General features: G+C 38.7%; 1 protein-coding gene across 17 annotated transcripts in view; it reads left to right on the forward strand.

Annotated features, from left to right (window-relative positions):
- Positions 1-27,818, forward strand: part of TTLL5 (tubulin tyrosine ligase like 5) — a 304,948-nt gene that overhangs the window by 179,444 nt on the left and 97,686 nt on the right. For 12 of the 17 annotated variants that reach the window (XM_061181085.1, XM_061181098.1, XM_061181087.1 and 9 more), the window contains 2 exons: positions 24,491-24,544; positions 25,323-25,518. In XM_061181085.1, the coding sequence (XP_061037068.1) occupies positions 24,491-24,544; positions 25,323-25,518 (250 nt within the window). The remainder of the gene's footprint in view (positions 1-24,490; positions 24,545-25,322; positions 25,519-27,818) is intronic. The other 5 variants (XM_061181090.1, XM_061181091.1, XM_061181094.1 and 2 more) reach the window with 1 other exon arrangement.

Consider the following 27,818-nt stretch of genomic DNA (forward strand, 5'->3'; position numbering starts at 1 on the left):
TATTTCTGAAAATAAACTCTCACTGTTGGAATGTAAGAACCAGTATTTCTGTGAACAAAAGTGAAGAAAAATGTCCCATCATCTATGAACATGTACATTTTTTTACTTTTACGAGACACTAATGTCATGCTTTGTGTGTGGGCAGAAAACATCAATAAGACTGAAGCAGCTAACTCTAAATAATATGGCGTACATTTACAATTTGGATTAAATTTCTTCTTGCTGTGTATGCTGCCTCTTCTGGATATAACTTAATTTCTGTCACAGATTAGAACCAGCAGGTCAGGCGGATTAGGATGGCTGTTTTGATGGTGGGTAATTCCATACAAGGGAAATATCGTGACTCTAGGGGATAGAAGTTGTAGATTTTTTTGGTCCTCTTGGTTTCTTACAATGGCCTGATCATACAGGTGCTGGTCAACATGTCTTATAAATGTGATTTGTCATTTTAGCTGTGGCTTAACATATGTTCAACAGCTTTGGTATTTTAGAAGAGAACCATCGCTTCTTGGACTTTTGGCTACGATCAAATGTAGAAGGGAAGGAACCAGAGTATCATGAAAAGGATGTAAAGAAGAAGTGGTAATGAAAGATGTCCCTTTTAGCCTCCAGGCTATTTATGGACTCAGTGTGTGGGGAATCTGGCCATAGACAGACGCAGAAATGAATCATACATTTCTTCATCAGTGTAATCATATATTACACTTCATCAGCAAGTGTAATGTTTGGAATTTGAGCTCTAGAGGTAAAGAGTTTTGTTTGATTCATCCCTAAAATACAAATTCTGTATTCCTATTTTTATTATATTCATACTACAAGTGATTAGCTTCTCCATACCAAGAGGACACAGTTTACCATGTAGGAATATGGCCTGCCTGTTGATTTGTGAGAAATCCAGGTTACGTCCCACTGAATCTCAAAAATAAGATGGTATATAAGAAATAATAGGGGGCTTCCCTGGTCGCGCAGTGGTTAAGAATCCGCCTGCCAATGCAGGGGACACAGGTTCGAACCCCCGTCCGGGAAGATCCCACATGCTGCGGAGCAACTAAGCCCGTGTGCCACAACTACTAAGCCATGTGCCACAACTGCTGAAGCCCGTGTGCCTAGAGCCCGTGCTCCGCAACAAGAGAAGCCACCACAGTGAAAAGCCTGAGCACCACAACGAAGAGTAGCCCCCGCTCGCCTCAACTAGAGAAAGCCCACGTGCAGCAACGAAGACCCAAAGCAGCCAAAAATAAATTAATTAAATAAATAAAATCTTTTTAAAATGCTAAAAAAAGAGAGAAAGAATAGTAACATGCTAATAGTAACATGCAGTGCTTATGATATGCCAGGCCCTAAATGCTTTATGTACCTTAACTCATTTAATAGCTAACTTTTACCTTGTGCCAGCAACTGTTCTCAAAGCTTCACGTGTATTAACTGATTTAGTGCTCCCAGCTCTTCTGTGAGATAAGTACTGTTATCATCCCCATTTTACAGATGAAGAGACTAAGCTCAGAGCAATGAAGTGACTTGCCCAAAATGATGCATTGGTGAATGGCAGTCAGGATTCAAACTCAAACAAATGGTAGCAGAATCCATGCTCTTAACCACTCTGCCGGTGATTCAGTGAGATGCATCAGAATCCCTTGAATGGCTTGTTAAAATAAAGATTGCTGGGCCCAACCTCAGAGCTTCTGATTTCAGTAGGTCTGGGGTGAGGTTCAGTTATTTTCACTTTTAACAAGTTCCCAGGTGATGCTGTGCTGTTGGTCCAGGTACCACACTTTGAGAACCACTGTCCTATGCTATGCTGCCTCTGCTGGGGCTGGAAAGGAATTAGTATTCAGTGCAAGCAGCTGAGGACCAGGATAATGAGTTTCAATGGTCTGATCTTATCAGAGGTTGGGTGCCTGCATTTGGTGGCAGCTGTGACCTAGAACTGAACCCCTCTAGTAAATCTTTTTTTTTTTTTTTTAATTACAGGTAAAGCAGATAACTTTTAATGAAATGGGTGAAATCCAAAATGGAAATTATAAGACTTCAAAAGATTTTTTTTTTTACCATCACCCGCTTTCCCCCCTTGGTGTCCATACGTTTTTGTGGGTTTTTTTTGAATTTTATTTTATTTATTTTTTTATACAGCAGGTTCTTATTAGTCATCAATTTTATACACATCAGTGTATACATGTCAATCCCAATCTCCCAAATCATCACACCACCACCCCCACCCCCCTGCCGCTTTCGCCCCCTTGGTGTCCATACGTTTGTTCTCTACATTTGTGTCTCACTTTCTGCCCTGCAAACCGGTTCATCTGTACCATTTTTCTAGATTCCACATATATGCGTTAATATACGATATTTGTTTTTCTCTCTCTGACTTAACTTCACTCGGTATGACAGTCTCTAGATCCATCCACGTCTCTACAAATGACCCAATTTCGTTCCTTTTTATGGCTGAGTAATATTCCATTGTATATATGTACCACATCTTCTTTATCCATTCGTCTGTCAATGGGCAGTTAGGTTGCATCCGTGACCTGGCTATTGTAAATAGTCCTGCAATGAACATTGGGGTGCATGTGTCTTTTTGAATTATGGTTTTCTCTGGGTATATGCCCAGTAGTGGGATTGCTGGGTCATATGGTAATTCTATTTTTAGTTTTTTAAAGAACCTCCATACTGTTCTCCATAGTGGCTGTATCAGTTTACATTCCCACCAACACTGCAGGAGGGTTCCCTTTTCTCCACACCGTCTCCAGCATTTCTCGTTTGTAGATTTTCTGATGATGCCCATTCTAACCAGTGTGAGGTGATACCTCATTGTAGTTTTGATTTGCATTTCTCTAATAATTAGTGACATTGAGCAGCTTTTCATGTGCCTCTTGGCCATCTGTATGTCTTCCTTGGAGAAATGTCTATTAAGGTCTTCTGCCCATTTTTGATTGGGGTGTTTGTTTTTTTAATATTGAGCTGCATGAGCAGTTTATACTTTTTGGAGATTAATCCTTTGTCCATTGATTCGTTTGCAAATATTTTCTCCCATTCTGAGGGTTGTCTTTTTGTCTTGTTTATAGTTTCCTTTGCTGTGCAAAAGCTTTTAAGTTTCATTAGGTCCCATTTCTTTATTTTTGTTTTTATTTCCATTACTCTAGGAGGTGGGTCAAAAAAGATCTTGCTGAGATTTATGTCAAAGAGTGTTCTTCCTGTGTTTTCCCCTAAGAGTTTCATAGTGTCCGGTCTTAGATTTAGGTCTTTAATCCATTTTGAGTTTATTTTTGTGTTTGGTGTTAGGGAGTGTTCTAATTTCATTCTTTTACATGTAGCTGTCCAGTTTTCCCAGCACCACTTATTGAAGAGACTGTCTTTACTCCATTGTATATCCTTGCCTCCTTTGTCATAGATTAGTTGACCATAGGTGCGTGGGTTTACGTCTGGGCTTTCTATCCATTTCCACTGATCTATATTTCTGTTTTTGTGCCAGTAGCATATTGTCTTTTTTTTTTTTTAATTGTTTTTAATTTATTTATTTATTTTTGGCTGTGTTGGGTCTTCGTTTCTGTGCGAGGGCTTTCTCTAGTTGTGGCAAGCGGGGGCCACTCCTCATCACGGTGCGCGGGCCTCTCACTATCGTGGCCTCTCTTGTTGCGGAGCACAAGCTCCAGACGCGCAGGCTCAGTAGTTGTGGCTCACGGGCCTAGTTGCTCCGCGGCATGTGGGATCTTCCCAGACCAGGGCGCGAACCCGTGTCCCCTGCATTGGCAGGCAGATTCTCAACCACTGCGCCACCAGGGAAGCCCCGGCATATTGTGTTGATTACTGTAGCTTTGTTGTATAGTCTGAAGTCAGGGAGTCTGATTCCTCCATCTCCGTTTTTTTCCCTCAAGATTGCTTTGGCTATTCGGGGTCTTTTGTGTCTCTGTACAAAATTTAAGATTTTTTGTTCTAGTTCTGTAAAAAGTGCCATTGGTAATTTGATAGGAATTGCATTTAATCTGTAGATTGCTTTGGGTAGTAGAGTCATTTTCACAATATTGATTTTTCCAATCCAAGAACATGGTATATCTCTCCATCTTTTTGTGTCATCTTTGATTTCTTTCATCAGTGTCTTATAGTTTTCTGAGTACAGGTCTTTTACCTCCTTAGGTAGGTTTATTCCTAGGTATTTTATTCTTTTTGTTGCAGTGGTGAATGGGATCATTTCTATAATTTCTCTTTCTGAGCTTTTCGTTGTTAGTGTGTAGGAATGCAAGAGATTTCTGTGCATTAATTTTGTATCGTGCAACTTTACCAAATTCATTGATTAGCTGTAGTAGTTTTCTGGTTGCATCTTTAGGATTCTCTATGTATAGTATCATGTCATCTGCAAATAGTGACAGACACTTTTACTTCTTCTTTTCTTTTAATTTATTTTATTTTATTAGTATTATTATTTTTTGGCTGTGTTGGGTCTTTGTTGCTCCACATGGGCTTTCTCTACCTGCAGTGCAGGGGCTACTCTTTGTTGAGGTGAGAGGGCTTCTCATTGTGGTGGCTTCTCTTGTTGCAGAGCACAGGCTCTAGACGTGTGGACTTCATTAGTTGCAGCACAGGGGCTCAGTAGTTGTGGCTCACGGGCTCTAGAGCGCAGGCTCAGTAGTTGTGGCACATGGGCTTAGTTGCTCCATAGCATGTGGGATCTTCCCAGACCAGGGCTCGAACCCGTGTCCCCTGCATTGGCAGGCGGATTCTTAACCACTGTGCCACCAGGGAAGCCCCTACTTCTTCTTTTCTGATTTGTGTTCCTTTTATTTCTTTTTCTTCTCTGATTCCCGTGGCTAGGACTTCCAAAACTATGTTGAATAAGAGTGGCAAGAGTGGCCATCCTTGTCTTCTTCCTGACCTTAGAGGAAATGCTTTCAGTTTTTCACCATTGAAAATGATGTTTGCTGTGGGTTTGTCATATATGGCCTTTATTATGTTGAGGTAGGTTCCCTCTATGCCCACTTTCTGCAGAGTTTTGACCATAAATGGGTGTTGAATTTTATCAAAAGCTTTTTCTGCATCTATTGAGATGATCATATGGTTTTTATTCTTCAATTTGTTAATATGGTGTATCACACTGATTGATTTGCATATATTGAAGAATCCTTGCATCCCTGGGATAAATCCCACTTGATCATGGTGTATGATCCTTTTAATGTGTTGTTGTATTCTGTTTGATGGTATTTTGTTGAGGATTTTTGCATCTGTATTCATCAATGATATTGGTCTGCAGTTTTCTTTTTTTGTAGCATCTTTGTCTGGTTTTGGTATCAGGGTGATGGTGGCCTCGTAGAATGAGTTTGGGAGTGTTCCTTCCTCTGCAATTTTTTGGAAGAGTTTGAGAAGGATGGGTGTTATCTCTTCTCTAAATGTTTGATAGAATTCACTTGTGAAGCCATCTGGTCCTGGACTTTTGTTTGTTGGAAGATTTTTAATCACAGTTTCAATTTCATTACTTGTGATTGGTCTGTTCATATTTTTTATTTCTTCCTGGTTCAGTCTTGGAAAGTTATACCTTTCTAAGAATTTGTCCATTTCTTCCAGGTTGTCCATTTTATTGCCATAGAGTTGCTTGTAGTAGTCTTTTATGATGCTTTTTATTTCTGCGGTGTCTGTTGTAACTTCTCCTTTTCGTTTCTAATTTTATTGATTTGAGTCCTCTCCCTTTTTTTCTTTTTTTTTTTTAATGTCTTTATTGGAATTCAATTTCCCTCTCTTTCTTGATGAGTCTGGCTAAAGGTTTATCCATCTTGCTTATCGTCTCAGAAAACCAGCTTTTAGTTTTATTGGTCTTTGCTATTGTTTTCTTTGTTTCTATTTCATTTATTTCTGCTCTGATCTTTATGATTTCTTTCCTTCTTCTGCCTTTGGGTTTTGTTTGTTCTTCTTTCTCTAGTTCCTTTAGGTGTAAAGTTAGATTGTTTATTTGAGATTTTTCTTGTTTCCTGAGGTAGAATTGTATTGCTATAAACTTCCCTCTTAGAACTGCTTTTGCTGCATCCCATAGGTTTTGTATGGTCGTGTTTTCGTTGTCATTTGTCTCTAGGTATTTTTTGATTTCCTCTTTGATTTCTTCAGTGATCTCTTGGTTATTTAGTAACGTATTGTTTAGCCTCCCTGTTTTTGTGTTTTTTTACGTGTTTTTCCCTGTAATTGATTTCTAATCTCATAGCGTTGTGGTCGGAAAAGTGGCTTGATATGATTTCAGTTTTCTTAAATTTAATGAGGCTTGATTTGTGACCCAAGATGTGATCTCTCCTGGAGAATGTTCATGTGCACTGGAGAAGAAAGTGTATTCTGCTGTTTTGGGATGGAATGTCCCGTAAATATCAATTAAATCTATCTGGTCTATTGTGTCATTTAAAGCTTGTGTTTCCTTATTAATTTTCTGTCTGGATGAATCTGCCCATTGGTGTCAATGAGGTGTTAAAGTCCCCCAATATTATTTTGTTACTGTCGATTTCCTCTTTTATAGCTGTTAGCAGTTGCCCTATGTATTGAGGTGCTCCTATGTTGGGTGCATATATATTTATAATTGTTACATCTTCTTCTTGGATTGACCCCTTGATCATTATGTAGTGTCCTTCCTTGTCTCTTGTAACATTCTTTATTTTAAAGTCTATTTTATCTGATACGAGTATTGCTACTCCAGCTTTCTTTTGATTTCCATTTGCATGGAATATCTTTTTCCATCCCCTCACTTTCACTCTGTATGTCACCCTCGGTCTGAAGTGGGTCTCTTGTAGACAGCATGTATGTGGGTCTTGTTTTGTATCCATTCAGTGAATCTGTGTATTTTGGTTGGAGCATTTAATCCATTCACATTTAAGGTAATTATCAATATGTTTGTTCCTGTTACCTTTTTCTTAATCATTTTGGGGTTTTTTTTTGTAGGTCCTTTTCTTCTCTTGTGTTTCCCACTTAGAGAAGTTCCTTTAGCATTTGTTGTAGAGCTGGTTTGGTGGTGCTGAATTCTCTTAGGTTTTGCTTGTCTGTGAAGCTTTTGATTTCTCCATCGGATCTGAATGAGATCCTTTCCGGGTAGAGTAATCTTGGTTGTAGGTTCTTCTCTTTCGTCACTTTAAATATATCGTGCCACTCCTTTCTGGCTTGTAGAGTTTCTGCTGAGAAATCAGCTGTTAACCTGATGGGAGTTCCCTTGTATGTTATTTGTCATTTTTCCCTTGTTGCTTTTAATAATTTTTCTGTGTCTTTGAGAAAACAATTTGCTTACTGTGTGTCTCGCGTGTTGCTCCTTGGGTTTATCCTGCCTGGGACTCTCTGCACTTCCTGGACTTGGGTGGCTATTTCCTTTCCCATGTTAGGGAAGTTTTCGACTATAATCTCTTCAAATATTTTCTCAGGTCCTTTCTCTCTCTCTTCCTCTTCTGGGACCCCTATAATGCTAATGTTGGTGCGTTTAATGTTGTCCCAGAGGTCTCTTAGACTGTCTTCATTTCTTTTCATTCTTTTTACTTTATTCTGTTCCACGGCAGTGAATTCCACCATTCTGTCTTCCAGGTCACTTATCCATTCCTCTGCCTCAGTTATTCTGCTATTGATTCCTTCTAATGTAGTTTTCATTTCAGTTATTGTATTGTTCATCTCTGTTTGTTTGTTCTTTAATTCTTCTAGGTCTTTGTTGAACATTTCTTAAATCTTCTCGATTTTTGCCTCCATTCTTTTTCCAAGGTTCTGGATCATCTTCACTATCATTATTCTGAATTCTTTTTCTGGAAGGTTGCCTATCTCCCCTTCATGTAGTTGTTTTTCTGGGATTTTATCTTGTTCCTTCATCTGGTACATAGTCCTCTGCCTTTGCATTTTGTCTATCTATGAATGTTGTTTCGTTCCACAGGCTGCAGAATTGTAGTTCTTCTTGCTTCTGCTCTCTGCCCTCTCCAAAAGATTATTCTGATGGCCCTTTAATTAGGATGAAAGTTCTATGAGAAACTCTTTGTGATGGGCCGTGTCATGCTGGCCAGAAGAACTTTGAAATATTTTTATGAGGCTTCTGTTCTATTCATGAAGTGAGAATGTTTTCCCAAGCCAATGAAACATGGAGTACCCTTCTAGTGTTGGAGGGTTCTCCTGCAGAGGCAGGAGGTGGCTGTGGCTCACCACAGGGACAAGGACACTGACAGCAGAAGTTCTGGGAAGTACTCCTTGGCGTGAGCCCTCCCGGAGTCCACCATTAACCCCACCAAAGAGCACCCTCTAGTAAATCTTGAGGACAGCAAATTTCAGTAGACTTGTCTTGACACAACAGAAGCAGGTGCCAGTGTAGCCTTGTTGTGGACTTGATGAATAAGAGACCAATTCCTAGTACAATGAAGGGTTGTTTCCATAGATTGTAGTTGAAGGTAGCTTGAGAATGGGCTCTTAGATGCAGTGCACACACACACACACACACGGAGTGGTAAGAAAAAGCCTTGACTATTATACACAGTTTATTTTCCCCTCTTTAGCCCTATAGCTTAAAAAAAAAATCTCCTTTCTTGTGATTTCCCCAGTATTTTCCCTATTTTATAAAAACATCATTATTTATAAAGAAAAGAAAAAGGACAGGTAGAGAAGGTTAAAAAAAAAGAAGAGGAAGAAAGGTGGAATTCTGGCATTGTCTCCCATTTCCCTTGGCCAACTGAGAATGGGAGCAGAGACAGGTTACTGAAACCAGAAAAGCTATAGACTTGACTGTTCCATGTCGCCAGCTGTTTTGCTTCCCGGGGAAAATAGGAGAAACGAAAGGAGCCTAACCGATGTGATGAGGCAGGAATTCTAAACTTGTGACGCTTTGCAAGCTGTTTGTGTGTACTAGGTTTGAACCCAGCTACAATTCACTGTAGAAGTTCTTGGAAACTGGCATGTCAGCTGCCCTAGACAATCTGCACATTAACTTTCACTTTGAAAACTTTTCCTGGCTTGTCTCTGCAGGCTGTGAAAGCTAGGTGATGGTGGTCCAGTTTTACAAGGCCCAGCTGTGCTTGTGTGTACCTGTGTTGTTGTCACAAAGGCATCAGACTTTTCCCTTTATTTTATAAAAATCCTGCTGAGCTGGATTTAGTCTTCATTGTTGAATGAACTGGTGTCAGGGAGTTCTCTTTTGGCTTTCTTAAAGGTCACCCTTTGCTCACTTCTTTTTAAGTTCACAGCTCCATTTTTCAGGCTTCATGTGGTATGCTGGTTATGCCAAAGTAAAGAGCTGGATCAAAGACATTTCTTGTTAATAAGGCTAAGGATCCATCTGTCTTTGCAGATCCAGACTGTTAATATATACAGGACCAAGGAGCCTCCATCTACATAACTGGCTGACTCCCAGAATCCTAAGTTGTCTTCTAGAACAGTGCTGTGAACTTAACCTTTTGAAAGGTTTGGTTTTATATCCAGCCTTGTGTTCCATAAAGCTTGCCCCCAGATTCTCTGCCAGATGCACTGAGAAATCCAACTTTGTCCTAATTTCCTCCTCCTGGGGATCATTCCATCAATCATGGAGTGGTACGAGTATGGAGACAGCAGAAGTCTGGTTCACATTCTGAATCCATTGTCAAGTCCAGCTGGCTGGGATCTCACTGTACTTTTAAAGGGCAGGCATATCAGCTCTTAGCTTTTTGACTGGATACTTCAGTGTGTTCTTCCCAAATGTATGTCCTGGTCACACAGTATTAATAAAACCAAAGTTAAAGTTAGCCAAAATAACCCCCCTAGACATTTTTCAGTCATCACTACTGCTTCCTTTTCCTTTTCTATATATCTGCTTATTGAATGAATGATCAGAAACCTCCCCTCTCAATTGCTTATAATTCTGTATTTCAAAGTATGTATCTTACTTGGACCCTGCTCATGTTCTTAGTCTCTTTTTGAGTCTTGCTTGTTTTTTTCTTCTTTTCTTCTGATTGATTTTGAGCCACCTTATTTTAATGTATTGTCCTGCTTCCACTTTCGGCATGTGTAGTAAACAATAGGTGATAGATTTATTTTTGGGGTGCCAATTGATATTATACTGATACTAAGAACCTTTATCTAGGTTCTTAGTTTTCAGGGCACATCTTTGTTCTATCCAAACCCTCCCTTTATTCCTCAAGGAAAATGAAGCTCACAAGGGTCAGGCTATTGAATCAATCTTATTTTCTCTACTTAATAATTGAATTACTCTGTCCAAAGAGAAGCAGTTCTTATGATTACTAATTCATGATTTATGGTTCTAGTCTTGTGATTGTGATTCAGTGTATGATTTCATGTGCAACAAAGGAGCTCATACACTGGGAAAAGAAAAGAAGAGATAGAGATAAATTAGATGCTGAATATATAAACTGGTAACTGAGATGTCAATTTCAAGCCAAAATCTAACAGATTAGCAAACCAATGATTTGGCAGCCCTTAGAGAAGGAAAAGGGAATCACTTAAGCCCAGCATTGATTCACGAAAAAAATAAGTCATGCTAGAGTAACCTCATTTCCCTTCATGGTGGAATCACCTTAGTAAGAGAAGATCAGTGGGACAAAAAAAGAATTACCATAACTGCATTTCAACAAGTCATAATGATATCTTGTGAGCACGAAAGAGAAATGTGAACAAGATAACACTGTCATTAAGAATCTTTGGTAACTAGACAACTGTACCCAGCAATGAATCAGTGTAAGTTTGAGAATTAAGTCATTGAGGCTCTGTGATTTGCTCACTAGGTCACCATTTTTTAATCAATGAATTAATTTATCCATTCATATTTATTTAGGTGCCTACTATATACTAGGCACCTACATATCTAGAAGGCATACTAAACCTATTTTCAGATGACATGAAGTAGGGTGGGATACTGAATACCTTGGATGAAAATCAGAATTCACAATGATTTAAACAGGGTAGAATGATGAGTCTAATTCATGGAATTTAATAAGAAAAAAACATAAAAGCTCTTCACATGGTTTCAGAAATTCAAGTGAAGAAGGCTTAAGGGTTTAAATTGACTTTAAGCGTAATAGAAGTTCACAGTTGAATAAGACTGTCAAAACCAGTACTATCATGTGGGAAATTTTTTACAACATATTGCCAGATTGAAAAAGCAGATTATAAAGCAGATAGTGCAGAATCACTCTGTTTGTGTGAGGGAAATACACACAGAGGAAGTATGTACCTCAAAATGTTGACAAAATGTTCATAGTAGCCATCTTTGGTTGTTGGAGTGCAGATAGATGACTTTTGGTTTTTACCTTTCTATCTTTTTGTGCTTTTCAGGTTATGACATTTTGCTCCTAAAAAAAAAATTGCTTTTGTTTCATTTTGAAGAGGCGAAAGGCAGTGTAGCCAGTGCTGATAATTTAGGCTTTTACTAGCAGGAGTGGGGGTGGGGAAGAAGGATGGTGATAATCTCCATCATTCATCAGTGCCTGAACACCTGCCCCTCCCTGGTAATCAGCATTATTAGTAAACACCCACTTCCCCACAGGGGCAGCACCCTGCCTATGGTTAGAGCATTCTCCGGCTGGCTTGGTTTGGAGCAGCAGGTCTCCATCATGAGGACGCGACCTCAGGTGAGGACTGCCATGCAGTGGCTGTCTCTAGCTGGGGAGACCTGGCTCCCTGGCTCACACACACTGAGTGACTCCTGAGTCCTTTTTTCAGATCCACTAGATTGGCTCCCCCGTTTATCACCCAGGTTACCCCACGTGGACACAGTACTTGGTAAGGGGATTATAAATACTTCTTTGCTTCTCTTCTTTCTGAGAAGTAATAGAGTTGCTCACACCTGTTCCTTAGCATCCTTATTGTTTGTTTTCACAAAGGTTTGGATTCACTTTCCACAGGAACAATGTTAATAATAGCAGCTCACATTTATTGAGCATTTATTATGTGTGCCAGACATTGTGCTATGCTTTAGATAGATTATTACATTTAATTCTTGAACCAGCCCTCTGAGAGGTGGGATTGAGTTTTATTCCCATTGCACAGCTGAGGAAACCAAGGCACAGAGAGGTTAAGTATGTTGCTTTAAGTGGTAGAGTCAGGATTTGAACCTAGAAGTCTTGTTCAAGAGCCCAGCTCTTCATCATTAAGCTGTGCTGCTCCTGTTCTGAGAGTTGTCCAGTTCAGAACCTGCGGTGCAGATCCAGGGGCACAGGGTCTCTGCTCTCCCTCCAGAATTATCTCACTTACCCAGCTCTTGCACTGGTTTTGATTCCTTTCCAGCATCTAAAACCTTTTATTTCTTCTTGCCTTCTTTCTTGGATTATTTCTTTAATCCTTTCCCAAGAGCCTGTCATCCGCTCAAATAAACAAAATATTTAAAGATTTTTAAGCTTTTCATCCTGTTCTCAAGCAGGAAGATCAGACCGCATTTATAATTTCATATAGTTCTGTGCTTTTGACCTAGCATACAGGTTGTCAAAAGTTCACATAGTTTTTCCAGATAATTTCTGAACTTTTCTGTACCTCTGATACTACCTCTATTGTACTTCAACTCTTCCTGCAAAAGAACCGTCTCAGTATAACTCCATAGATTCAAAATAGAAAAGATAAAAGTATAGTCTTATCTCAAGGAACAAACTCAAAGGTAAAAAAAATAAATTTTAGCCTTTAACACTTGCATTTTTTTTTTTTTTTTGCAGCACTTGCATTTTTAGAGATTGTTTTAAAATAATTTTCCAGCACAAAAATTCTCTAAGCAAGGCACCTGTCACCATGAGCATAAAACCTCTTGGTCTGTCTAATTCATTCCACTTAAATAATTTTAGGCACACATTTCATTTGGCCAGCTATCACTGTTCCCAGTCAGCAGTTACTAACAGCAAACCTTAAGACTTACTAGTAGACATTTTCAGTATTATTTATTAACTTGATATCTATTGGCACATGCAATTCGACTTTTATTCTTTCACTAATGAAAGTAGTTCTCATTCAGTGGAAGCCTTTCATAAGCATACTTTTTTTTCTTGGAGACTACAGTATGCAATTTTAATGCTAAACTTAATTATCACTGACCTTTTGACTCTCTTCTAACTACATATAACTTTTATTTATTTTTTTTAAAATAAATTTATTTTATTTATTTTTTGCTGTGTTGGGTCTTCGTTGCTGCGTGCAGGCTTTCTCTCGTTGCGGTGAGCGGGGACTTCACTTTGTTGTGGTACGTGGGATTCTCACTGCGGTGGCCTCTCTTGTTGCGGAGCACGGGCTCTAGGCGCGCAGACTTCAGTAATTATGGCACGCGGGCTCAGTAATTGTGGCTTGCGGGCTCTAGAGTGCAGGCTCAGTAGTTGTGGCGCATGGGCTTAGTTGCTCTGCAGCATGTGGGATCTTCCTGGACCAGGGATTGAACCCGTGTCCCCTGCATTGGCAGGTGGATTCTTAACCACTGTGCCACCAGGGAAACCCATAACTACATATAACTTTTAATTTCATAATAAATCTTCAGGCTCAGGTTCCCAGAGCCAACAATTCTTTCTGCCCTTCAACCAGAGTGCTCATTTACCATCATTACTGTCACTCTGCTTACATATCTCTCACTTCTTCAGACCTTCTGGCCAGCTTATTAGATCCTTCAGGGGCTAATGTACTTTTCCTCACTGTTAGTATCATGTCTGCTAGCTCCCCTTGAGTCTCTGTCCAATCCTGTTCCTCCGAGGCTTTGAATCTCTCTGGAAGTGTCACCTATTCCAGAGTCCTGCCATTCCTGACTTTCCTCCACCTCCTCATCTTCCCTGGAGATTCACCTAAACAAGTACACTTCCTCCAGATTATGTGCAATTTGAGAGCGGGAACTTGTGTTTTTCTTTTGGTAGTCCCTGCACATCTAGGAACAGTGTCCAATAAATGCGGGTTGAATTTCGCTGAAATGAAATAACTACATAAGCATATATTTTTACATACGATTCCAGTATTGCAAAATTCATGAAGAGAACAAATAATTTTATAACTAAAATCAAGTAAGTTGAGAAAAGAGATATAACATATACACGAACAGGAAATACTAATAATTAGGTTTTTAATGAAAGATAAGGGAAAATGCATAACTTTTTATTTGCATGTTTGTCTTTTTTAAAAAAATACTACCTCCATTTCTTGAACCCCAGGACTGTCTGTAGTTTCTCTAGTGTTTATTGTCACTTTAAAAATGTAGACTTCTAATTCAGTACTCATAAGTGCAAACTCTAAGCACACACTCTCTTTGTATGCTTATCTTATAAGAAATAGAGAACTGAGGTTCATGAACTCATCGTTGTCTCTTATCCTTAAGGTCTCCCCCCACCACCACCCAAATTCATGATCCCATGATCATATAATTAATATATACTAAAAAAATTATATGACGCTTACCTTCCACATTATTTTTTTCATGAAGCGTAATTGACATATAACATTAGTTTCAGGTGTACAACATAAAGATTCAATAATTGTATATATTGTGAAATGATCTTTTTAAATTGAGGTAAAATTTACGTAAGATAAAATGCACATACCTTAAACGTTCAAATTGATGTTCTGACAGGTTTATACATCCACCTTACCCCCACGCAACATATGATATGGAACATTCCCATCACGCTCCAAAATTCCTTTGTGTGTCTTCCCAGTCAATTCTACCTCTTCCCCCTATAATCATTCTTTTGACTTCTCTCATCATAGATTAATTTTCCTTATTCTTTTTTTTTTTATTGTGGTAAAATACACACAATATGAAATTTACCACCTTAATCATTTTTTAAGTATACAGTGCAGTGGTATTAAATACATTCATAGTCGTGCAGGCATCACCACCATCGATCCCTGTAGTTCGCACCCCGTTGAGCAGTTAGAACTTACATAAAAATCCAGATTCTGTCTTGACAACCTGAAGGATGGAGTTCAGGACAAGCACACCTGCTAGAGAGTAAGAGGACAACCCTGGAAATGAGGCAACCAGAAAAGGGGAACCTAACTTCTATGTATAAATTTCACCCAAATCTTGGGCTGACCTCTGGACAATGTATATGCAAGTTATACTGCAAACTCTACAGCTGAAGCTAGAAGAACTGAACATAAATCTGAGCCACAGCCCACCGAGGGGAAGAAAGAACTGCAGTTTGAGTTCATCCAGGTTAACTGCCTATACACACACACATACATACTCAGTCTTTGGAGCAACATAATACAGTCCAGTATCTACAACATTTCACAATATCCAGGATACAATATGAAATTATTCAACATATGAAAAAAATGGGAAAATACGACCCATTTTTAGAATAAAAGATAATCAATGGAGACCAATCCTAAGAAGGCTCAGATGATAGAATTAACAGACAAGGATTTTAAAGTGGCCATTATAACTATGAACAAGGGTGTAAAGGGAAATAGGCTTCAATGAATAAAAGGTAGGAAATTTCAAGACAAATTTCCAGATGGAAATTGTGGAACTGAGGAAACCAATATCTGTAATCCAGAATAAACATATTAACAATATTGAATCTTCCAATCAGTCAAGATATGGTATACCTCTGTACTTATTTAGGTTTTGTTTAATATTTATCATTAATGTTCTATAAATTCAATGTAGAGACCTTACACATTTTCCAATATATTTATTCTTAGATATTTGGTGTATTTTTATGATATTTTAAATTGCATTGCTTTTTAAAATTTCACTTTCAATTAATTAATTACATTGAAATTTCAATTGTATATTACTGGCATATAAAAATATGATTTTATTCTGTTTATGGACTTTGATTCCTGCAACTTTGCTCCATTTATTTATTAGTTCTAAAAATGTTTTTATAAAATTCACAGGGTTTTCTATGTAAACAATCATGTCTGTGAATAACAGCATTTTTTTTTTCTTATGACACTGGCTAGGTCTTATACTACTAATTTTGTATAGAAGTGGTGAGAGCATACATCTGTCCTTTATTCCTGATCTTAGAGGAAAAGAGTTCAGTGTTTCACCAATAAGTATCATGTTAGCTATAGATTTTTCATAGATATCCTTTATTAGGTTCAGTAACTTTCTTTCTGTTCCTAGTTTACTGAGAGTTTCTGTCATGAATGGAGATGAATAAATTTTGTCCAGTGCATTTTGATATCTAATAATATTCTCATATGATTTTTCTCCTTTATTCTCTTAATGTGGTGAATTACATGATTGATTTTTTTTAACCTTAAATCACCGTAAATACCACTTGGTCATGATATATATCCCATACATGAGACAGATAGATTGATTATATTTGCTGATATTTTATTAAAACTTTTTGTGTGTATGTTCATTAGGCGTATTGGTCTGTAATTTTCTTGTAATGTTTTTGTCAAGTTTTTTTATATCAGAGATGTGTTAACATCATAAAATGAGTTGGGAAGTTTTCCCTTCTCTTCTCTGAAAGATTTTGTGAAAGATTGAAATTATTTCTTCTTTAAATGTTTGATAGAATTCATTGAAACCATCTGGGCTTAAAGTTTTCTTTGTTAAGAAGGTTTTTGATTACAAGTTAAATTTATATATTTAGATTTCCTCTCACCGTGTCACTTTCAAAAAGTTGTATTTCTAAGGATTTTTTTCAATTCATCTAAGTTGTTAAATATTTGACATAGAGTTGTTCATGATATCTCCTTATACTTTTTTTTTTAATTAATTTATTTATTTTTGGCTGTGTTGGGTCTTCGTTTCTGTGCACGGGCTTTAATTGCGGCGAGCGGGGGCCACTCTTCATCGCCGTGCGCGGGCCTCTCATTGTCGCGGCCTCTCTTGTTGCGGAGCACAAGCTCCAGACACGCAGGCTCAGTAGTTGTGGCTCACGGACCTAGTTGCTCCGCGGCATGTGGGATCTTCCCAGACCAGGGCTCGAACCCGTGTCCCCTGCGTTGGCAGGCAGATTCTCAACCACTGCGCCACCAGGGAAGCCCTCTCCTTGTACTTTTAATATCTATATTCTCTGTATGATGTTCCCCCTTCTTCATTCCTGATATTAATAATTCATGTATTTTTTTCCTTGTGATCAGCTTGCTTGGAATTTATCAACTTTTAAATTCTTTTCTTATAGCCAACTTTTGATTTTGTTGATATTTCCTATTTGCCCAGTTTCTATTTCATTGTGTTAAAATGTAAACTGAAGTACATTAAATTTTCAAAGAGTTCATTTGAGCACACATTGATTTTAATTGGGCAGTGCCAAATTGAAAATGGGTAAGAGCACTCCACTGGCAGAGACTAAGGGAAAGGCTTTTTTTTTTTTTAATAGAGCAGACTCTTAAGCAAAGTAAGCAAATTATTTGGCTATAGCTTAAGTGGTTGCCTTACTTGGGAAAGCCTAGTTGGCTGTTTGTAATTGGTTGTTCTTAAATTTCACTTTTCAGATGTAAGTGCAATGACTCCGCATAGGTTTTGGTTTGCTTACCAGACTGCCAAGACATTAGAGCAACCTCAGTCTGATGGCTTCCTTGTTTAATTACTTTATTGGTTTCTGCTCTTATTATTTTATTTTTTATTCTTTTACTTTGTTTAACTTGCTTTTATTTTTCTAGTTTCTTAAAGTGGAAGCTTAGAACATTGATTTTACATATTTCTTTTCTAATATAGACATTTAATACTATACATTTCTAAGGACTCTTTTCACTGCATCTCAAATTTTGTTTGGTTGTGATTTCATTACCATTCAGTTTGATACATTTTCTAATTTCTCTTCTGATTTCTTCTTTGATCCATAGGTTATTTAAAGTGTGTTGTTTAATTTCCAAATATTTGGGAATTCTCTAGATATCTTATTGTTTTAAAAGATAGAAAATTAATTGATTTTTAATTTAATACCATTCTGGTTAGAGTGTACTCTGTGTGATTTTGATCTTTTGATTTTTATCGAGATTGGTTTTATGACCCAGCATTTAGACTGTCTTGGTGTATGTTCCACATGCACTTGAAAAGAATATGTATTCTGAAGTTATTGGGTATAGTTTTCCATAATTATCAAATAGATTGAGTTGGTTGACAGTATTGTATAAATGTTTAGGTCTAGGTTGGCAGTTCTTTTATTTTTGTTTTCCTTTCAGCACTTTAAAGATAGCTCACCAGTGTTTTCTGGCCATCATTTTTTAATGATAAGTCAGCTAATCATTTGCATTGTTGTTCTTTTGTATGTAATATTACCACTACCACCAAGCACCCCGCCACCCTGGCTGCTTTTAAGATTTTTTTTTCTTTATTTTTAGTTTCAGCAGTTTGACTGCGATCTGCCTGCATGTGGATTTCTTTGTATGTATTCTGCTTGGGATTTGCAGAGCTGCTTAGGTCTTTAGGTTAATGTCTACCATCAACTTTGGAAATTCCCAGCCCTAATCTCTTTAAATATTTCTTCTGCCCCATTCTCCCTTCTCAACTGCTGGGATTCCAATTTTATACCTGTTAGATACTCTCCTCTACTGTGTCCAGTCTGCTGTTAATCATTTTGAATGCACTCCTCATTTCTGATTTTATATTTTTTCATTTCTAGGATCCTTGTTTGGTTGTTTTTTGAAAGATTTCATCTCTCTCTTGAAATCCTCCATCTGTTTATATGTGTTGCCCACCTTTTACATTAGACTCTTTTACATATTTATCATTGTTATTTTGAAGTTCATGTCTGCTAAGTCCAACATCTGTAACACCTCTCAGTGTCCTTCTATTGACCATTTTCTCACATGGGTCATATTTTCTTGCTTCTGCATGTCTTTTATAATTACTAATCGTATGCTGGACATTTTAGGTAAAACCACAGACTTAAGTAAATAATGTTTACACACACACACCCCCCACCCCACCCCCAAAAATAAAAGACATGCTCATCCTTTTCTCAGGCTGCTAATGTGCGGGAAAGGGGCAGAGGGAGAAGGGGTTGAGCCAATCTGATAATTCAGCTGGGTCTGGATTTTGTTGTAGCTTTAATTAGATTAAATTCACCTCTGGCTGCAAATGTTTTGGGGCCAGGATGGGACCACCAGTAAGATTCTAAAGATCTTTTTGTGCAAAGAATTTTGAAAAACTTATATTCACCACTATGAATTTGACACCTTTCTTCTGGTGAGATTGGAATGATACTAACAAATAGGGTTTTTTAATATTGTATAATGAAATATGTCGACATTTGGAAGGTCTGCATAACTCAGTGAACCAGTATTCCTAAAGACTAATGCTTGATGTTACAAAAATCTTGTATGGATACAAGATCCATTCAAAATGCAAGATAGACCAACAGAGTATGAAAAGCTCATTGATTTGGTTTCAGATTCTACAATACTAACTTTTAGACTCTACTACATGTTGAGTTTTGGTGAAGGTCAAAGAATAATATCCACAGTTTCTCTGAAAGGGACTTTAATCAGTCCCTCCCCATCCCCCAGCCTTCAGTGTCCCCATGCAATTGATGAAAGAGTTGATGGGTGGCTACAGATCCATTCTGTGCTGGGGCTTCTAAAATATCATACCAGCCCACATGCAGGTGTTAAAAGCTTGTCAGAAGTTTAGCTGGTAGTGCCTTAACCCCTGACTGTGACACATTCCTCCTCCTCCCGGGGGCCATCCTGGCTAAAAGTGCAGAGCTTGTCACTTCCTGGGATTATATTCATTTAGGTTTACTGTATGTCCTCGGCATTTTGTTAGGTTTGAAATAAGTATGATTTAGCAGCTTATTCAGCTTATTATTTTTTTAAGGTAAAAGTGACAGTCTCTTGAAACTTTCTACTTGCTCAGAAGCAGAAGTCCAACAGAAACTTTTGAATGTTTTCTGTCTGTTTTTTGCCTTTGATTTAACTACAAGATGGTGAATGACGGCGCTATAATAAAATAGAGAGGGTTCTATTTCATTATTTCTGAAAGTGGAGGGTAGGACTCCCCTTTGGGATCATGAGTTTTAGGAGTTCCAGAGGCCTGTCCAGTTCACTCTCGCTCTCCCTTGAGCACCGTCTAGAACAAAAAAAGGAAGCCACTGTATTTATATGGATAGAAACCACGCTGAAAGACTGGGGAGAATGTTAGGACAGAAACAGGCAGTGTAAACAGGAAGTCCTTTCTCTGAGATCTCCAGTGAAGAGTAGAAGAAGGTAGACTGATGGCTGCTTGTAGATCACACCTTCAATCTCTGAGATGATCGGCTCTAATGGAGGATCAGGAAGGAGGATTGAGCAGAAAACTGACTGCTTAAAAGGGTAGATTATATAGGTGCCCCCTTCACTGGTGGACTGAAGAGGAGACAAATCCATCCCTTGCCAGATAACCTGTTTTAGTCCTCAGCATAGAGCATTGCAATACAATTATAATAACCATTTGGATACACTATACATCAGGGCTTTTCTTTTTAGTAACTTGGAGCACTTTTGACCTCACAACAAATACTGTACTCATGACTAGATTGTGTTAACTTTGCAACACAGAATCCTCTGGTGGAAAATGGCCAAATTTATGTTTTCTATATACTAATTCAAAGAACTGTAGGGCAGCAGTGAAATGGAATTGTTTGGGAGGGGAATGAATAGTAATAATAGTAGTAATGGTGGTGGTGGTAGTATATTTTTGGAGCCCTTCCTATGTGCCTGTACCTTCACTTGTGTTAGCTCTTTAATCCCCACAATAACCCTATGAAATAGGTACTATTATCATATCCCCATTTTACAGAAGAAGAAAGTTTAAGAATAATAAAGATAGAGAAGTTGGATGTAATAAAGGCCGCAGTAGCGTCTGTCTAGTCTCTCCTCATCCATTTGGTCTTTGTAGATATGATCCAACCCCAGCTGCCCTGGGAAGGATTAGGAATGGGACACAACACTCCATGAAGAATCACTCTGATTTTGTCCTTGGAAATACCCCCCAAAGCTAAGGGAGTTCCCCACCACATTTTGTAATGACTCTCTGATCAAATAGCTTCCTTATTCTGGCCAGCACTGCGTTGTACAGCTCGTGGGAGCTCTTCTGTCATTTGTAGGATTTTTGGCATTTACAGCACCTTTCCAGCACTTACTGTGTGTCCCAACTACTTTGTTTGAGATTGAAAATTTATAGGCAAAGAAAATGTAGCCTCTGCCATCCTTGAATATCTATACATTCCATAACGTGTAGTGGAATAAGTGCCATGGAAGTGGGTAGATATTCTTTCTTACCAAGAAGTAGTCAGATTGTCCCCAGAAAGCACCTCCTTCATGGCCTTACAGTGTTTCTCATTAGAAGCACCATTGGCATTTTGAGAAGCACATATTTTCCTAGCACAGGGCTGGCTTCTCCGTATAGTTTTTGACATTTGACATGCTTGACCTCTACCTATTAAATGTCAGTAATCCCCCACACCCATTATTAGGACAATTGAAAGCACACCCACACACTTGCCAACACCCTGAAGAGGGCAAAGACGTCCTCGTACGTGGTCGCTCAGATTTTGCTCAGATTGGGTGGAGGAAGCTGGGGAAATGGACTGCGGAATCATACTCTTTGTACAGCTGTCACATTCCTCCGTCTCATCCCTACCCTACCCTCTTGAGACATCACATCATTCTTGGGAAATGTTTTTTTTTTTTTTTTTTGGCTGTGCCGCGCAGCTTGCAGGATCTTAGTTCCCCCACCAGGGATCAAACCCGTGCCCCCTGCAGTGGAAGCACGGAGTCCTAACCACTGGACCACCAGGGAATTCCCCATTCTTGGGAAATCTTGACACTGAAAGCATATCTTTATGAAGAGGGCAACAGCCTGCTCAGGAGGTTTTGCTTTGCTAAAGACCCGTGCATTTTACAAATTTCCTTTGAGTTCCTTACAACCAACATCCATTTGATGGAACAGATATTAAACCAGAGGGAAAGATACAGCCCTTTAGTGTGTTTTGGCCAGAAATTGGAGGGGTAGGGCATGCTGCAGGAAGGGCAGTGATGGTGAGAAACATTTAACCCTGCAGTGCCACGGTGTAATACAGAAAATAAGACAACGTTCTAATAAGAGGATATGTGGTTTAGAAAAATTCGCCATATTGTTGGCAATTAGCTGCATATGTAGTCAGGACAAAACACAGCATAGTTCACTTTGAATCTTTGAATTTGAATCAGTTGTTAAACATCCAGAGCATTCCCACAGCTAACTCTTTTGAGTCTGTCTGTCCTACTCTAGAAATAATAAAAAAGTGTAAGAAGTTATTTATAGGGAATGTATGCAATATTATATTTTAGTGTTGAGCAAAGAACACTAAATAACACTCTATAAAACTAAATTTTATAGAGAATACTTGAATCTCAAAAGTTTGGTGGGAGTAGAAAATGTATTACTAGTAAACTAGAATGAACTGAGGTTCAAGAAAATGGAATGGAATTTTGGATGGAAATGGAAACTCATAGCTGCCATAGAAAGGACTATGTCGATATATAATCTCAGGCAAAACCCAAGTAACAGTGCACCTGGCGTCCTCCGTGTCAGTCATTACAACACTTGCATATTGCAAACCCCAAAGGCCTGTGCTTTAACTGTGAGATACCATGGCCTGAGTAACACCCACTGGAATTCAAAGCAAGCAAGTTTCTCATGGCACTGACCACATTGCCTTAGACAGCTGAGCACTCCTGCACCCATCCAGTGTTGCACTGTAAAAATTCCTTCCTCTTTGCTAATAGCCTCCACTTGCTTAAGCAACTTCTTTTTGTGACTTGGAGACTGCACTTACGTTACTGATGAGATTAAAAACAGCTTTCACTACAAAAGCTTATGTTGTTGCAGTCTGTTCAGTGTGTGTGCAGTTGGATGAATAAACCTCCTCTATCCAAAGTCCCTCGTTTGATCTTCTCTTGCCCACTGTCCTGCCCCTTACACATCCACAGACCCCTGCTGAGACTCTGTCCCTGGTCACCTCCAAATAAGGGGGCCTAGTTACAGACTGTGATTTCTGAGTACAGCAAGAAGGCATTAAAGTAAATGCCTGCTAGGAATATTTGTTATTAAAGCAGTTTTTAGAAAATAAAACCAACCTAGCTAGCCCATGAGGTGAATTCTGATATAAGCTACATAGTTATATAAATCCTTAAATATCAAATCCCTAAGTCTGGATTGCTTCTTGTGGCTACAAACTTCTGTAACGAGCAAGCCAGGAATGGAAGCAGAATCACAACTGATGAATTTTCTAACCTTGGGCCTGGTTATCATAAATAATAGTTTCATTCTAGATTCAAATTCCTGCCTTAATTGGTATGGAAATCTCAAGGTTATTCATCCAGGCAGTTCCTGCTGTATTATCTGTCTCTTCCCTGTGTTCATGTGTTCATTGGATCAGCTCACTCCTGCCTTGAGCCTGCTTTTCATTTACACCTGAATACCTTGCTCCATTGCCTCACCTTCCACTCAGAGCTCACTCAGTTCCCTTTGCTATTTGCTGTATCTTCAGTAAGCTTTTCTCTTCCCTCACTAATGAGAACAGAGATCATGGTTTCCTCTGGCCCCTCCCTTCTTAACCCCAGAAGTCCTATTTGACTCCCACTCAACACTTCACTTTGTGAATAATATTAACGTTTTATTCACATAGTCGGGTATTTATTTACATGCGATCCTTGGTCTCCACATTTCCTCACATCTCTAGAAGCCCCTTGGGAAAAATCATGTCTAATAACACGCACACTGAGACAATTCAAGAGGGATCACAGAAGATCAAATGTCATACTAAAAAAAAATTAATAAGCAAGCTCTGAGCTTTTTGGTACTGTTCTCCAGGAAGATTAGCTGAATGTGTGTAATTGTGCAGCTGAACTGTGGGAGCCAAACTGTGGGAGGAGGTGAGCAAGGGATGTGACGTATCAGAGGCGAGATTATGTGAGTAGAAAACCTTTCATCCATGGACTTCAGAATATATTACACAGACTTTCCCTTAACTCTGTGTCTGGAAATCTCTTTGAGAGAGGTAGAGAAACCAAAGCAGAGACCCAAAATGACCAAGCTATGAGAGAGAGGTCCCCCAGGCAAGAGAGGAGCGTGGGCTTCTGGCCTCAGAAGACATCCCACTTTGCTCCCTCCCACAGGGCTCTGTTGAGGTCACAAGGACCCAGGCTGTTAATAACCAGGCAGCCGTAGGTCAGGACTCAGGAAGGTTCTGTGTAAACTCACCCCAGTGTTGTTGCATCTCTGCCACCGAAATGACCATTAACACCAAAGGATATTTACAAAGGGAAGAATAGCACGATGGTTTAAATCACTATGAATATGTCTGTTGAATTAGGCACTGTTTTATTTCTCTAAGCACCATTCACCAAGGTTTTGGGATAAGGTTGTTCACTATGAGACTCTTTGTGTTTCTTCTATGTACAATTTTCTGGTCACTGTAACTCTAAAAGGAAAAAAACAAAAATACTAGGTAGTTCAAGAAGGTTCAGAGATGAATAGCCAAAATGTTAAGGAGATGGAAGGATTTCCAAATAAGACTGTTCTAAAAATAAATGGGGACCTTTTCAAAAAAACTGTGGTAAAATAATACATAATATAAAATTTACCATTTTTAAGTGTACAATTCAATGGCATTTCGTACGTTTACAGTTTTGTGCAACCGTCACCGCCATCCGTCTCCAAAACTTCTGTCATCATCCCAAGGTAAAACTCAATACCCATTAAACAATAACTCCCCATTCCCCTGTCTCCCCAGCCCCGGACAACCACCATTCTACTTTCTGTCTCCATGAATTTGACTATTCTAGGACAAATCATGCAATATTTGCCCTTGTCTGGCTGACTTATTTCACTTAGCATAATGTCTTCAATGTGTGTAGGCTAAATGTCAACCTGGCTGGGGACCCTGATGAGATGAATTCAGAATAAGGAAATATGTATCTTCTCACACCAGTTATGTTATCCCATGATATGGGGACATAAGCTCAAATATAAACACTTATTTTAAAAATTTAGGTACTTCACTAATGGGTGGCTAAGAAAAACCAAGACTCATGCACAATTCACCCCTATAATTTTGAAGTTGATGTTTAGAGAAGATGATTGTTCCTCTGTTCTTACCTTAAAATAACCTACCATCCTTCATTTGAAGCTCTCTGGGCTCCTGTTGGAGGTCCTTTTGGCAATCACAGGGGAGTGAAATTGCTATTTTAATTATTTAACATTCAACAGATATTTTTGTGCGCTGAACACGTGCCAAGCCTTATGGCAAGCGCTAGGAATAGAATGGAGAGCAGAGCAGCCCGCCTTTGTCTTCATGGAGCTGCGATTTAGTAGACGAGTCAGATAATTTATCCCACAAACAGATTTGTAACTCCAAACTGTTTTCAGTTCTATAAAGGAAAAATAACTGAAATATTTCTCTCCTTACCTTCTTTGTTCACACAACCATTCTAAGAAATCTGCTTTCTTTTCTCTTCAGGAGCCTCCAAGCAGGTGGCTTTGCCTGGGAGGGAGAGGTAAAGAACAACGCGTATAGCAAGGCTACAGGGGTGGTCCCGCAGCACAAGTGCCACCCCACAGCAGGCAGCTACCAACTCCATTTTGCCCTGCAACAACTTGAACAGCAAAAACTTCAGTCCCGGCAGCTTCTGGACCAGAGTCGAGCCCGGCACCAGGTAATTCAAGATAAGGCTTTTCCATGTGCTAATATCTTCCTTCTGTTGGTTTAAAAAAAAAAAATTTTTTTTTTTTTTTTTTCATGAGAAATGTGGGGATAGTTTCTCAAAAGTTTACCACTGCCACCATGGCTTGAATGGTTCATGGGGAATCTACCCACGGGGAAGAAATGTTCTGAATCCGTACATTGGCTTTGTGGGAAAGTGATCTCGAACCAATTTTGACATTCTTTCTTTCATTTGAATGAATGTTCCTCCACAAAAATCTCTTTTGCAGTATTTACCCTTTCTGTTGCCTGATCTTAGTTCAGTAATTTCCCAAAGGGTCTAATTCCCAGATACCTAAAAGCTAGCATTTTAAAGATTTTTTTCTAAATGTACTACTTCCTTGCCTTCATTGACTTGGTCTATTTAAGCACACATTAATCCTTTATGGCCTATCAAGATTTTCAAGGAATAAATAACTTGCAAGTTCTTATAGGAAATGGTCTTAATCTAGGTCGTTGGTCTTCTGGTTTAACAGTTTGTACATAGAACAATGTATACAGAAATGTAACAATAGACACAAAAATTCTTGTTGTAGTGGAACTTACACTCTAGTGAAATATTAATTCCCTACTCACTGTCTATAAAATGACAAACTCCTGAGTATATGTGTAAGGGAATTATGTAAGTATATTGCACTAGCGAATCAGTATGGCCCCAATTACAGAGAAAGGATGACTTCACAAAAAAGTCAGGCTGTGAAGACTTAAATTTTTCCTGATGACTCAGGATTATCATTAGAATCAGTTACCATGTTCTACATGTTCTGCTGGGCTGAATCCGTACTGATTCTGTGAGCTTCCCTGATATTTGGTTGTGTGAAGAAATAGCTTATATCAGCTTGATCTCTTGTCATTTGCTCTTATAAAAATGTAGTGTGCATTAGTGTGTGCAAAATTAATATTCACTCAAAGCCTAAGGTAATGTTGCCAAGTTTTTTTTTTCTTCTAAATAAAACAGTTATCATTATGCTCTCTCTCTTTGTTTTTTCAACTGCCGTCCAGGTCCAGAGAAATTTTTATTTTTTTCAGTGTCATTCATCACTTGATCATCTTATCTGTGATAGTATAGTCTGTATATTATATTAATTCATTGTAATTGAGAAATCATAAGTGCAGGCATTTGTTTAAGGGTTTTTTTTGTTTGTTTTTGTTTTTTAAATATTTATTTATTTATTTATTTGGCTGGGCCAGGTCTTAGTTGTGGCATGCTGGATCTTCATTGCAGCATGTGGGATCTTGTTCCAGGGATTGAACCCGGGCCCTCTGTATTGGGAGCGCAGAGTCTTAATCACTGCACCACCAGAGAAGTCCCCAGGCATTTGTGAAGTAGCTTTTTAGGTCATTTTTACTGGAGAAAAATCCAGACTTCTTATCTGTAAAGCATGGAATATAGCATCATCACACTGCCCTCTGCCATGTAGAAATTTCCTTATTTAAATAGTCTTTGGGATAGCGGAGGCATTTAGGCCAGTTTGCAAACAAAAAAAAAAATTTTTTTTTTTTTTGGTCGTGCTGCACGGCTTGTGGGGATCTTAGTTCCCTGACCAGGGATCGGCAGTGAAAGCATGGAGTCTCAACCACTGGACTGCCAGGGAATTCCCAAGAGCTTTATTTGGGGTCTTAAGGATTCCAATTCAGGAGACAGATTTGGGTAATACCAAAAGATTATTCCAAGGAAGAGAAAAAAGTCAGGGGCTTACAAAGGCAAAAGCCACAAGGTTGTTCAAGAATTATGATTGATCCTGATGCACGAAAGGAAATATTTATCCTTAAAGGGTAGGCAGTTATGAGTTATTTTAGGGTAAGGGTCCAATAAATAAATAGGCTATCACAAGTTATTTTAGAGTGTAAGGGTCCACTAAGTATCTTGAGCTTCTGGAACATTGGGCAGATGTTCTGGATTCCTATGTTAAGACAAGAAGTGGTTGAAGTTCAAATTCCATCCCTGCTGAGATGTGCAAGAGTCACACTTCCTCAATGGCCTCCTGGCTCCATTTTAGAGAGCCCTCTTTAGCAATAACAACTCTATTTTAATTTTTCTTCCACAGTATATCTTAGTTTTTTTTTCAATCTGTGTAAATTTCTTAAAACTTTTTAAACTTCTGAACCCCCTGCCATTCAGATTACTTAAGAATGCCAACTTAATCAGATGCTGGATAGTGAAAATACATATAGCCTTATTTCCCTTGTTTGAGTATAATCTGTGGCTCTAATGCATCTAGACAGTTGGTCCCTTTTAATGCTTCCATACCT

The sequence above is a fragment of the Eubalaena glacialis genome, chromosome 2 (assembly GCF_028564815.1).
Source record: "Eubalaena glacialis isolate mEubGla1 chromosome 2, mEubGla1.1.hap2.+ XY, whole genome shotgun sequence".
Taxonomy (NCBI): Eukaryota; Metazoa; Chordata; class Mammalia; order Artiodactyla; family Balaenidae; genus Eubalaena; species Eubalaena glacialis.